Source organism: Bicyclus anynana, chromosome 1, assembly GCF_947172395.1.
Source record: "Bicyclus anynana chromosome 1, ilBicAnyn1.1, whole genome shotgun sequence".
In the NCBI taxonomy this organism is placed as follows: domain Eukaryota; kingdom Metazoa; phylum Arthropoda; class Insecta; order Lepidoptera; family Nymphalidae; genus Bicyclus; species Bicyclus anynana.
In genome coordinates, this window is record NC_069083.1 from 10,249,351 (window position 1) to 10,264,344 (window position 14,994).

The 14,994-nt window shown below is 35.7% G+C and overlaps 1 protein-coding gene across 4 annotated transcripts in view; it reads left to right on the plus strand.

Moving 5' to 3' along the window:
• The window catches only part of LOC112051242 (potassium voltage-gated channel subfamily KQT member 5), a 61,516-nt gene that overhangs the window by 8,824 nt on the left and 37,698 nt on the right, over nt 1-14,994 (plus strand). For all 4 annotated transcript variants that reach the window (XM_024089815.2, XM_052885019.1, XM_052885095.1 and 1 more), the window contains exons 2-5: nt 6,176-6,349; nt 8,460-8,594; nt 12,390-12,472; nt 14,720-14,895. In XM_024089815.2, coding sequence (XP_023945583.1) covers nt 6,216-6,349; nt 8,460-8,594; nt 12,390-12,472; nt 14,720-14,895 — 528 coding nt within the window. In that variant the 5' untranslated portion in view covers nt 6,176-6,215. The remainder of the gene's footprint in view (nt 1-6,175; nt 6,350-8,459; nt 8,595-12,389; nt 12,473-14,719; nt 14,896-14,994) is intronic.

Consider the following 14,994-nt stretch of genomic DNA (forward strand, 5'->3'; position numbering starts at 1 on the left):
ACAAATCTAACGATCACTTAGATCGATGACGTCATTCGAGCTATTTTGTATTGGGCGTTTTTGAGCGATCCCTGGCAGTGGCGTAAATATGACCCTCTAATCCCTGTAGCTCCGAAAGTAATGATCGCAGATACCCTGCTACTTCTACAAAATTGCTTTAATATTAGCATACTCTTATAATTTATATACAATAAAAGAACTGACATTATTGACATAATTATTGCGGCAGTGCGTTCGTCTAGGCTCAACTCATAATATAAAATTGAATTCTTGTGATTTTTTTACACAGTGATCCTTATTCAGACTAGGTACAGTACGAATATAATTAATCGATTAAATAGTCATATATTAATAATAAAAGTAAATTAACTACATCTATAAAATTATAAAATTAAATTTTAACTAAGAGATGCCCATCACGCAGGCAGCATTACTGCAATGAATTGTGATTGAAATTCGTTGCGCGAGTAAGCTACCTACCCGAGGGTCGCCGGTTGCCTCCCTGAGGCGTTTGCTAATCTCCTTGTGGTGAGTTGGGGCGCTCCTGCTCAACGAACCTAGGTGTCTCGACTCCAAACGTGACGAATTCATATTGGGCGCCGAGATATTATTATATTAGTATTTGTATACCTTTTGACACTGTCGCATGTCCGCCGCCGCCCCAGCACGTCCGCTGGTCGACTGCACGTATGTGTCGGCACACGTGGCAAATTACACCAGCGCACAGCCTATTCTCCAGGAGATTAATGACATCCTGCCGGGGCACTTGCGCACGATCTGAGACTCGAGAACGACGGAAACGTTATCACTGTGCTTTTCTCAGGATGTCATTAAGTGCAGAATGGCAGGACAAGCGACCGGCGCCCAATGGGCAGACGAGTCCGTGGTGCTGAGGTGATCAAGGGCTCCGCAAGAGGTCCAATTGTGCTCTGAGCACAGCATAGCCCCGATCCGGAGAGGAGCGGTAATTCGTACAGATTCTGGTCAGCATTGGGTGAGAGATATGCATAGAACCAGTGGCCTGACTCTGGTCTAAAGGATCCTCCAGTTCCAGTCGTGGCCGAATCAACGAATTTCTGCGTTGTAACCGATATAATAGTGTTCTTTTATGTTTTTAGTCGGGTCGGAATATTTTGATTTGAGCTAGCCAGGCAACATTTATTTATTATGTATACCTTATTTATTTATTCAGTCAACATCAAATACACATTAATAATTAAACTAAAATAAATCAAAACTAACAATTAACAGTATATTAAATTGAAGTTTATAATAAATAAGATATTTATAAGAAATACACGGCATTTAATTGATCACCTATGGGCAAGATACCCAATACGCTGGCGCTATTACCTTCTGGATGACAAGGCTTATCCTTTAGGCCAAATAAGCGCCAGCTCTCGGATCACCTGGACACATGGATCAATTTGTCAAACATAGAATCGATTTTTTTTTTTGGTATTTAATATTATAGGTAAAGGACCTACTCGTATTTAATTCTCAAAAAAAAATTATGTAATTAAAATTATTTGGTTTTGAGAAAAACGTTATTACGTGTACCTGTATGTACACGTAATAACGTATTTCTGATCTAATTTCGGCTATATTTTATCTAAATCTTTCTGATGCCTAACAACTGGTTGCTGAAGATACGAATATTATACAGCGCTGGCCGCTGTGCGCAATTTTCCTCAGTTGAATCGAATATAGGAACGGTGATCCGTTATGACCGTAGAGACTACAGAAAGGATCGACAGCTTTACGCACTGTCCGAGATACGGGCAAATATACTGGCACCAATACAGTTTATTATCTCAGAAAATGGATAGTAATGTAAATGGAAGCCTGATCCTTCAAGGGAAGTATTACCAACCAACTAACTGTGAGAAGTTTACGAGTTTTATCTTGTAAGTAAGGGATGGAGAGGTAAACACGTGGGCTTATCTTTTACTACGTTATTTCGGCTGGCCTATTTCCTATTTTGATCTTTAGTATCAACCTATTAAAATAAAAAACAATTCAATTGACAAAATGTCATCTTCATACTATGATACAAATTACAAATGTCATCCGGTGCTTACTGGTGGATATCATATAGTATGTAGATGACATTTTGTAATTGATTTGTTGATTATTACTATAGGTTGATAATAAAGACCAAAATACTGAATAGGCCAGCTGGTACAGTGTTAATAGACAAGTGATAAACCACATAAACTCTTGTAGAGACAACACATGATGGTCGCAAGTATGGTCTAAGGCAGATAATATCCCTCTATTATTAATACGAGCATTAATAGAATATTTTTAACTTTACTAATAATAGCTAAAATAAGTATAAAAGCTTAATATAATATTTTTAAAAGAAAATAGATTGCGGACTTACCGGTGGTCCGGAAAGGGCGGACCGCGGAACGCTACGAAATTATAAGGCACGTAATCAACCCATCCACGTTGGAAGAGCATAATAGGTTATGCTTCCACCCCTTTTTTAAATGGAAAAGCCTTTTGCTCGCTACAAGATTGTGTACCCAATTGGTTTTTATATTAAACAAGCGATTTAAAATTATTTCGATTGATAAAACCTTCCCTTTCTTTGTCACAGGGAAACGATATTTCATTTCACGTTTTGTATACAGGAAATGAAATTTAAATGTAACATTTTACGCCGTATAGAATGGAGATGCAAAAAAATGAAAATTAAAACAGGTAGGTAGAAGTACGTGTATTCCAACGGTTGGATATAAAAACCGCTTCGCTAAACGGCAAACAAGGCTCGCATGGAGAATATTATTATTATCATACCAGCATTTAGTACTGCGCTGTGTATATTGTATAATTCATTTTAAAGCGTTAGTACCTTTTATAGCACGTGTCACGTAGAGTGCTGACTGTTGAACTGTGCAGTAGAAAATTTATATTACTACGAGTACAAAAGAGCTTTTAATGTTATAAGCTAGCGTTTTAACTGCATAATCAAGGTTGATGGTATTCGATGGTGCTATGGTGGAACGTGCTTGCCTAGAAGATGCCTATTTTCTCTTTATATTCTCACTTTGTAGGTTGTAGAGAAAACGGAAGCTTGTAGGGAATTCTCTATACTGCATTATTGATGCTATATTAACTTTAACTTTATTTATTTCATATTCAAGCAATACCATACATTTTACATTATACAATAATGTTTTGTATTTTATACTTATATTGTTAAAAATTTAAAAAAAAAGAAGTAAATAAATGAGAGAATAAAAATTATGCTAGTTACACTTTTTTTTTTTTTTATTCTTTACAAGTTAGCCCTTGACTACAATCTCACCTGATGGTAAGTGATGATGCAGTCTAAGATGGAAGCGGACTAACTTGTTAGGAGGAGGATGAAAATCCACACCCCTTTCGGTTTCTACACAGCATCGTACCGGAACGCTAAATCGCTTGGCGGTACGTCTTTGCCGGTAGGGTGGTAACTAGCCACGGCCGAAGCCTCCCACCAGCCAAACTTTATTATATAATGCAAGCTATGGATACCCAGTTTGGGAGTACCCTTAGTTGTCGAGTGAGTGATAGGGAGACCGATTTTATATTTTGTTTTCTTTATCTTTCATGTAGTCATTTACCGCGTAATAGCACTTTTCGAAAGAAAGTCCCTTAATTTATTTTTGAATGCAATATATTTCTTCTCGTTTCTTATATGGTGTGGTAGGTCAGTGTAATTTTTTATTTACATAACATATGGGCTGGAGCTGTAGGGTATTATTTTTGAAGAAGGGTAAATGAGTTAATTTTGTTTTTTTTTCGTAGAAATCATTAGTAATGACGAACCGCGTAGAAAGTATTTACGTTCAAGGGATATAGACTACGTAGCGGTGTAGATCTGTGCAATGTCCAGCAGTTGTGATAAAGGAGAAACTAAATCGAACACTTTTTGAGTACACTCTCCGAAATTTATGATGTATATTGCAGCCAATAGACTTGTGTAACTTGATAGATTAGTGCACCGTGCAATAATTTTTAAATTTGCACTCTCCTAAGACCCGATTAAACATAGGCATACAGCAAATACACAATTCGAAAAAATATTTGTGTCAAGTTTTAATTCAACATTATATTATTTATATTAATATTTATATATCACAATAAATATAAATATATCAAATATTTACGAAATAGTTTTCAGCGTAGGTACTCGTTAACTATCTACTATACAAAATAACTATTATATCTTATTTATAATTCCACACTCATGTTTTGGCTAAAAAACTTGTTTAAAATTCAGAGTTGCTGTAGCACTTGTGTTTTACTGAAGAACAAGCGGTTCATTTATAAAAAGAGAATTCCAACAGCGCATGGCCGTAGTCGAATTCGGTAGGCAAATTGCGCTGCAGGTTGACCTGGCTGTATTATGTCAAGTTGTATTTTTGTACATTTCAAAGAGAATAAACAAATTTTTTTAATTAAAACCCGTCACCTGGATCCTTACGTAACTTTTTCATACAGTCAGTCATTCAGGAGTAAGTAGGTAAATAGAGAAGGTAAAGGTTTTGCAAATTTCTCTTTTTAGTTTAAAATAAAAATAATATTTTGATTTATTTGCTTTGCTTGTAGTTATTTTATTTATCACTAAGTTTAGTTGACGTCCGCAATTTCGTCCACGTCCGTATAACTTTATTTTATTTGTATGGATAAAAAGTACTACCAAGAATCTAGCTAACTGTGCAGTCTATCTCGGAGCCAAATTTCGTCAAGATCGGTTATATTCGTTAAGATTCGCACTTATGATTTTACATTTTTGAGTTGGTGAAATTCAGCGTTGTCCATAGGTATAACCTCTACAGAACAAGCAATGAACTAGTAGAAAATAATAGCCTTTTAGAGACAGGCAACAGCGGATATTACAATTTTTCTCGAGTACTCAGTAATTGGACGTTGTAAGTTGCTAGGAGCAACTTTTTGTTTGGTACGCAATCTAAATTTTTATTTTTAACACATTACGAGTACAAGAAAATTGTACGGTATATTTTTGTGCTACCATTTACATTCATAAATTGACGAATTTAGTGTGAATTGTCCAAAGGTTCACGGCATCTGGTTGGCGCCAAACTGATTTGAGGGTTTTGTAAATAAATAAGTTCGGTCTCCGCTGTCGTTGTTCCTGAAAAAATAATAGCTTAGACCCATGTACGAGCATGACGTGATAGCGTAGACATCTAAATAACAAGGCTGCGTTTCTATTGCCTTGATGTGTAATTTATACCGGTTACAATTTATGCAAGAAAGTTACCTTACGAATAGGTTAATAACTAATAAGATCCGCAAAAACTGAGGAAACTCACAGTTAACCAATCCCGTCCTCATATAGTCGATTTGTTTAAGATTGTTGGCATTTAGTAGTGCTATTCTGTAACGATGTTTTTATGGTTTGACAGTGTGAGTTTCGAAGTCACCTCTATCTGTTTTTGTCAAACACCATATTGAGTGAGAGATAGAGAGAGAGAGAGAGAGATAGAGAGAGAGAGAGAAAGAGAGAGAGAGAGAAAGGCAAATGACAATTTTAGCAAAGCAATACAGATATAAAGTGAATGAGTAGAATAGTCAATAGACTGATTAAGGAATTTACGATAATAATGGTCGCATTATTGTGGGTATTGTCATATTTTCCAGTTGTAAGAATCGAATACACGACCTTCGATTCAGAAGTAATTCAGATGGGTCACTACTCGCTGCGTAATTAAATAATAGTTCTCGTAATAATAAAGTTATATCTCGCAAATAAAGCTATATCTATATAAAATTGGGATTTATCGTAACAATTTTAGTCTAGTTTGGTTATTGTACGCAATTTTTCACAATTCGGGTCCCGTTTTCCTTTGAGACTCACTTTGATGAATTGTAGTGGCGCATCGTTACAGAATAGCACTAGGTCTGAAGCCATGTGGCACGACCATTCTCTTTCTACAAACCCTACCGTTTCGAAAATTAAAAAAATGTTTGGGAATGACATTCACTATCGACAGGTCACGTGATCATTTTGTTAGTTTTCAAAGGGTTAAACATTTGTAAAAAGAGAATGTTATAGTAATGTTCTATGTTCTACAAACGTTAACGCTTCATGCCACTTGGCTAAAGCCCCTGTGGTAGTATCAAGAAGAGTATGGGTGAGCGTGTGGGTTGGTTGCAGTGAGAGCAAGCGAGGCGGCGACCGGCTGGCGACGCCGCGGATGTCGCTTCTGGGCAAGCCGCTCAGCTACCGCGCCACGCGACGCGACGCGCGCTACCGACGTTTGCAGTCCAAGTTCTACAACTTCCTTGAACGGCCAAGGGGTGTGAAGGCCGTCCTGTATCATATGATTGTGTAAGTCTCATCATTATGTTAGTGGCTTGCAAAAGGTAGGCACTATACCTACACACAAATGGAAAATTTCTTTCACAATAAAGTTTCGCAATGAGTCTACAAGGTATCGGCTATGAGGTGCACGCCGTTATCATTAACCTTTTTAGCCTTTTAACGGTCCATTACAGGGTCAGGTTATCTCCTTATAGGAGAGGAGATATGGAGTTTAGAACCACCACACTTCTCCAATGCGGGTTGGCAGGCTTAGGGTGATAATGTTAAATTCCTTAACGATCACTATATCAGATGATAATGATAATGATCAAGAACAATTTACCAACTCCGGGCTGAGACCTGGCCTGGTGTTCGTAAATTAGTGGATTTACACTTCCGTACCTCGGAGAGCATGTTGTATGTATCTACATGTATCAGAAAATTATTATTAATTATTAAATATTAATTATAAAATTAAAACAAAAAAACGCAGACAGGGAGTCGGACAGACAGACAGATTTGGTAGAGGATTTTGTTATATAGATTATACTAATTATATAATGAGATACTGTATATATTGTTATAGAATATAGAGTATCTCATTATGGGAGTCTAGTCCAGGGAAGTACTATCGCCATGTACTTCTGTCATCAAAAAGCACTCACGCCTTTATGACATTACACTGTATCTTCAGACACAGTGTTTTGTGTAACACTCTTATATGAGGTCCTAGCACATTTTTTTTAATGTTGTATCGGCTTGCGATTGACTACACAGTCAAGCCGATCACTGATGGAAGGGATTGGTGAGGTCTAAGATGAAGCGCGCTTGCCTAGAAAATGCCTTGAAGGTGCACAAACACAGACGTCGGAAGGGTATTCTTCTTAGCAGTTCTTATTAGAAACGTTGATGAAAAACGTTTCATACTGGTTGACTGGACGTCGACAATAAAGGATGCCAAGTTTCACGGTGTTTCGCTGTTCTGTGGTAAAATGGGGATGGAGGAACTAGATTGTAAAGTTCCTTTGCACACTCTAAAAAGTATATCCGGTGAAAGACAGATAGACAGGCGACGTTGCCTCGGTGTTGTAAACTTTGCAGTTTCGTCCGTGTCAACGGTCAACATGGTTACTAGTGGCATTCAAATAACTTTATTAAGACTCAAAATACCCAGGAAAATGCATTTAGTTTAAATGTTTCCCCTAATATTTGTTAGAAACCACTGTTACTAATATTAGGGGACTAAAGAAAAAGAACTGCGATTTCACAACAGTGGATATTTTTAAGACATTGTCATGGTACGGCACTTGCTGTATTCCATTCTAATGGGAAGGTATGATTGAAATTGCAGGTGTTGTGGTGTGTACAATCATTGACATTATTTACTATAAAAATGAGCTAATTTACAATATGTACAATTCTACACTGTACAGTAAGTGATACGTGTATGAAGATCCTTAGACTAATAGTAAATTACAATAGTAACATCTTTTATATCCTTATAAAAAAAGACATAAAAGAAAGAGAGTTAAGTCGTAATATCAAAATTTTAGCGACGATTTGGTATGGCAAAAAGCTAACGGCTAATAGAGTGTACATAACAGACCTGGCGACCCGCCGGCAATTGTAAATTCGTGTCGCTGACAAAGTTTTCAACTTATTTACGAGATGTTAAGCCACCAACAGACGCGTCGACACAAAGCTGCTGATAAAGTTGGCTACTGACAAAAGCATATACTCGGAATCGTATATGTTGCTGTCAGTAAAGTACGTTTTTTGTTTATCTGATTAATACATACTTTAAATTTAAATTTAGTCTCGACATAGTTCTTTCTATTCGATGAAACAGGGATCACCTACTGAAAAAAAAGTCTCGGCTACAATCTCATTCTTCCACTATTGTGGAAGAATGAGATTGTAGCCGATTTATTACCCAGCCTCAAAATTCAAGGAACGTTACAAAAATAAATTAGCTCTTCTCGTCGAGTTTCGCACTCAGTTTCTATAGATTATCAGTAGATAGGTTTATGTTTGCGTCAACGTTCCTAATGAGAACTGCCAAAATATGGGATGCCCTTCCGGCGTAGTGCACATAATGTTTGGTGTATTATTTTGCGTGTTTTTCTTTCTGTAACAGGTTCCTGATGGTGTTCATGTGTTTGTCGCTGTCCGTATTCTCCACAATCGAAGAGTACGAGGCGAAGGCTGGGATCATTTTATTCTACATGGAGACTGTAGTTGTTGTCTGGTTCGCAATAGAATTTTTTTTAAGGTGAGTCTCACTTGTAACTTACCTACTTTACAATAGGGTAGTTGACTCATATTGAAGTTAAAATAAACAATATTAATTATCAAGTAATAAAAAGGATTTCTTATAACACTTAATTTAAAAATCATGCATTTTTTCAAAATTTCCAAACGTCATAAAGACTGTCGTCCATTGTGACGTCACAATGGTACTTTATGTACTAAATGTCAAACTAATTCTTAACTAATATTTTAGTGGAACGCTCCATTTGGTAAAGGATTTGTTAACGTGACGTCATGAAACGGTTGAATCATGGTCGACAGCGTTTTGGCTCATATTGTCAAATACATATTTAAAAATTAAAATTATCATGTAATCACGTCTCAAAAAATAAGATAATTTCTTTTCAATCTAGTAGAACGACAAATATATATAAGACTATTTAAAAAAAGTGTCAACATAGTGTCAACTAGCCTATTATTGATCGTAATTTCACATCAACCTATTTTAATGGTTCACTACGGGATATTGGCCTTTTTTCTATTATATATTTAGCGGGAGTTAGCATTCCGATATGATGTCGTGTAGAAACCGTAAGGGGTGTGGATTTTCATCCCCCTAACAAGTTAGCCCGCTTCCATCGTAGGTTGCATCATCACTTACCATCAGGTGAGATTGTAGTTGAAAGAAAGAAAAACCTAATATATCATAACCCGACCCAGCAATCAAACCTAAGACCGATACGTAATTACACAGTTCCTATTCTAAGAGTCTAACCATTAGACCAACGAGGCAATTATTGATATTAACCGGCTATTATCCACTATTATTCATAAGTGTATAAGTGTATACGAGTAAAATGCAACTAGCAATGCTTCGACATTTTTAATATCAGACAATGGCCACTTCAGTCCGATCAATAAAAAACTGCATGTAGGTATATGGTTATGTATTTGTAATATAAAATCTATTGAATAGCAGGCCTACTGTTAACAAATAAATAGATCAAATAAATTAGACAATAATATAACCTAAGCAGTATTTGAAGTAGTATTCAATTGTATTTTAATATAATACAGCTATATCTAATGAGCCCGCAGTCTTCCTTTGTGTGAATTTTTCCTTACGTCCAGTATCAATGAAACAATATAAGTGCATATAGCCTGCCTGTATATATGCATAATTTAGTATACCCGCCAAACTGTAGAAAATTCGTAATATTATTATAGTTTGTGAGTGATACTTGAACAAACGAAAAACTTCAAAATCAGATGAATTGTGTATTTATATATGTCAACAACTTTGTCCAAAAATATTTTATGCACAAATGATGGCTTCCCAACGTCAAGTCAATATATATATATATATAGTCAACTTACCTGTAAAATACACAAAATGTAACAACGTCTATGAATATTCCAAAATAAAACCGTACTGAAAAATTATGATTGGAATGTGCTTTTGTAATAGAAGTTATGTTTTAAAGCGGACTGCATTATCTTTCGCAATATCCCCCATTCAGTAGATAATCTTTACAAATTACCCTATGCAGAGCTTTTTAATAATGATTAATGATACACGTACAGGCAACCACCGGCTACGAGCGTACATTTTCCGACTCAAGTAATTTATAACGTACCACCTACTGTAAATGAATTACAAAAGCGTTCCACATTTAAATTTGACTTGAAGAAATTCTTATTTATTAGGTTTGCGTACACACAACATAATAATGTCAATAAAGTAGGATGAGGTTGTTTGATGCTGAAACTAATCTGAACTGATAATAAAACTGTAACAGGTCCAATTCTGTACATTGAAGATATTTTGAATTTTAGTTGGCATTGGGATCGATACAGAAGTCAAAAATATGTTTTAAATTTATAGTCTGACTGTCTGACTGTCCCTCTTTTTGTAGCCACTACTAAATTAATTGAAATGAAACTTGACACCAAATCACAAAGAAGTTTACAGGATACTTTTTGTCGCGAAATTAAAATTAGAAGGGGTGAAATAGGATTTGAAAGTTTGTATGGAAAGTCCGTCATTTTCAAATTACATTTGTAAAAATAATGTAATAATGTAGTTTTTTTAAATATAAATCGTTCATGTTTTGAGTTATATTTTTGTATAATGATTATAATTTTATAATTTTATATTAATAAATAATATTATATTTATATATATATTTTAATAAATAATAATTTTGTACCAAATGAAACTGTATCACTTTTTGTTCTGTAGAGTGAAATAAATAAATTAGTGAACTATTTATCATAAAAGGTATATAAAACATGAGATATAAACAGAAAGGGGTGAAATAGGTGTTGAAAGTTTACATCGATTTTCACGCGGACGAAGTCCGGGCTTTCGCTTGTACTGCAATATAGCCAAAGTACGTTATACGCCGTAGCGCGAGTTTAGGCAACATTACTTTACTTTATTGACAATATTATTGCGTGTATGTGACTATCCTTAGTGGCGTAACTGAAACTGAGCATCGTGACGAATTTAGTAATCGAGGTTCAATAAAAATCGTCAATAATTATTTTTCAATTGTTAGAATACTTCTATACTCACTGCCTCACCGGCTGGATGCTCTTCGACCCGTCGGCCCGTGGCATGTTGCCAGCCCTGACACCCTATAGTTATGCCTCTGTCAACTAGTCTAATATAATTTACAACATGTACCAGTGTACCTACTTATTAATTAATCGTATTCCATTTACTTTTTAAAAGCACATAAAAGCGTTACATCAAATCTTTATGGAAATTATACACACAAACTTAACATAATAGGCTGGACGGTGTGCCAACGTCGGCATTCATATTTATTATGTAACGCTACGCTAGATCGTTGAAGATGATTATGCCGCGTATTTATTCCTACGTAGGTACCTATTATATATTTACGTGCACTGGGGACAGTTTGCAGGCAAACTTAACGAAACTTTGTTTAGTAGTGCAAACTAGGTTAAACATGGGGTGTTGAATATAATTCATGTTAAAGCATTCCCATACCTACTATGATACGAGGGGTACCGTAACCTTTACGAAGTTGTTATTATATTTTTTCAATTTAGTGATTTAGTCTACTACTGTGAAGACCTTATAACGTTTGTATGATAATTAACTATCGGCGATTTTTCTGATAAATGAAACAGAAGTTAAATAAATAAACTAAGGACGAAAAGACTTATTATTTTTAAGCGTCGAAACGGTTCAATGGTTGGTGGAAATCCGAATGATCCTAATTTCCATAGCATTCGCTACCATTTTAACACAGGAATTTTAGTTAGTTGGAGACAAGACAAATCTAAGTCATGTCCGAAAATATAGATAGTTAATGTTATACTTAATGTTTTCTTCTAAGTTTTATCGTTACTAGGGGTACTTTTTACACGGTACATTAGCTACCGCCGTATCAGCTTTATTAATGATACGAGCCCCCAGGACTCCAGGGGAGTGTAAAAGGAAAAATTAGTAAAATATAATCCACCATCTCTCTTAATCTGGAGAATTACACAGAAAAACCTACGAAATTGCTAAACAGATTTTCGGGATTTGCCACTCGTCTATTGGGCCTCCTAACCTAAAGGGCCTAATTTTGATACAGGGCCCCTCCAAGGCAAGCTACGCCACTGACCATTACCTATGTTATTTACATCTTACTTATTCACCTACGTCTATTTACGAGTATGAATTTCTACATACACAAAGTTTTAATCTATGGTCGTTCCAATTGTAATAGAAACCATAATTTTCGTATAAATTAACTATAAGTATAGATAGATTAAAATGATTAAATTGTTTAAAAAGGTTATGGTCGTCAGGATGCCGGTCGCGGTACCAAGGGTCTATGGGGCGCCTCAAGTTCTTGAGGCGACCATTCTGCATTATAGGTAAGTTAAAAATATTTTCAGTTTGTTATTATGGTTTTTGTTGCGGTTATAAATTTCTAATCATATTAGATACACGAATGTATTATAATCTAATTATATGTATATAAATAGTCAGAGGTAAAAATATGACAATTGTCTTCCGAGGATTAGTGTCCTTCCATACTGGAATACATCATTGCATAGTTTAGCAATATTTGATCAAGTATTTTTTTAGTTCTAACTTTCTATTTCATGAGTATACGTAGGTACATAAAAATAATTTGCCTGATATCTTTGGGAGTCCGATATATTGTGTTTCGAATGACGTCACTCTTGTCACCCTATCATCAAAACGAAACCTACACATAATTCATAAAAATGTTAAATGATAAATGCATGAAAAATTCTGTTGCGAGATTTGATCACTAAAACGTGTGTTTAAGAAACCAATTAGTTAACCTAATGAAAGCTAATTAGGTTAACTAATTGGTACCTAATGTAATTGTAAAAATGTAGAAAAAGTTAAAAATAACTTTCCATTTGCGTAGCCTCAAAATAACTATTCATATATCGTGACCTTTACATTCTCGTAGAGTTGAAATGTTCGGGCCCGAGTTTCATGCGACAACGCCGCCATTCAACTCTCTAGAGGGCCGCCCGCCCTGAGACCGCGCCGAAACTGGCAAACATTGCCGCACGATTCGCCTACTTGGCTTTACAACAGTACCCAACTGTATTACGTCTTGACAGTTGACCTATTAATGTTGCTAGTGTTAGATACTACTACGTTTTCCTCTGGGTTCAGACCGCTATCTTACTCACAGTTATTGTATTGAAAATATTTGGAATAAAAAGTCAACTTCCCACGCTCTACATTTATTGCTCAGCCGCATATAACAACGCGTATTTTTCACAAATAGCGACTGCGGCTTAGCATAACTTTGCTTTTATTGAAAGTAGGTACGTTTTTGTTAGGAAAAATACTATTTTGCGCCTTCTGGTAAGTCATATAAATCCTAATAAATAGGACTGATAATAATGTACCTGAATTAACAAACGATTTATCAGAAGGTTTGTATCAGTATATGTAAGCTTAGTAAACTTTTTTATGATAGCTAAAATTTCTTTCCGTAAATGTAAAATGGCTGTTAGTAAGAAAAAAGTTACTATAAAGGCTTAGGAAACTTTTTAGCAGCTAAATTAGTAATCTACTGATTACGACTAATCCTGAAATAGTTCAAAGACTAATAGACTAGCGATTCTCTATCTATATTTACGGTCAACATAAAAGCAAAGTTGTGGACGTTGTGGTCGTTTAACTTTTAATCACCTACATCTATCGCGGATCGGAGTCGAACATTCACATACAAACACATCTACGAGTACATTAGGTACGTGTAAATCCGTATGATTGTTTTTCTGTTCACACACATAAGTAAGTAATAATATGCTTCCGACGGAATTACTTATTTTTCTTTTTTATACCCCATAGGGAATGCTCACAGTAGGTAACTTAAAAATAGTTAAAAAAGTGATTTTCATATGGATCATACGTTTCATGTGTCACGCTACCATTTTTGTTGAAATTTCCTCTGCATGCGAAGTCCAAGTGGCGTAACATATTATCAGCTATTTAATTAATTATTCTTTATTCTTATTTAGGTAATATGTAATTGTTAAAGTTTTCCACTTATAAAAACTGTTATCGTGTACATCCTCAGTCGTGAAAGAAAAATTTTATATATTTTTTTCTGCGTCCCTGAAGAGTCATTCGAAATCGTTGCATAGTTATAGAAAAATAAGGAATTAACTTCTTTTATCAGCGTACCCATTAGGTGTGCTAAGAAATGCTGCGTATACAAGGTGTTTTTTTCTGCTCAGGCTTTGGGTACATTTTCATAATACTATTAGATATAGGTAAGATTTTTAATTTTGTTAAGGCTTGCGCTTTACAATCATGCCTGATGGAAAGCAATGATGAGGTCTAGATGAAGCGCGCTTGCCTAGAAGATGCCGATTCACATTTTTGAAGGTGCTTAAATTGTACGTGCCAGAAAACTCAGAATTTAAAGATAACTATGACTGTAGAGCTAAGGAAATTAAGCTTCTGAACACGCCAATCGCTTTGCGATTCATCGTATGTTTTGTCATCATCATCATCATCTCATCATCATCAAATCTCTGCGACTTGCTTAATGTCGTCAGTCCATCTCGTGGTCGACCAATTCAACACCATGTGTTGTCATACAATCTTATATTTGCACTTAGATGTCACGACTATCCTGGCCTCAATGGTTGTGCTGGGTATGGGTTCCTCGGGGCAGGTGTTCGCGGCGTCGGCACTGCGAGGCCTGCGGTTCTTCCAGATCTTGCGCATGGTTCGGATGGACCGGCGCGGCGGCACCTGGAAACTTCTAGGCTCAGTTGTTTACGCACACAGACAGGTGACGATTCAATACACTATACACATCAATATGTAGCACCAAAGTAATAAAGAGATAGCTGTTTCGTCATATGAATATAATAAATACTTAAATAGTGAA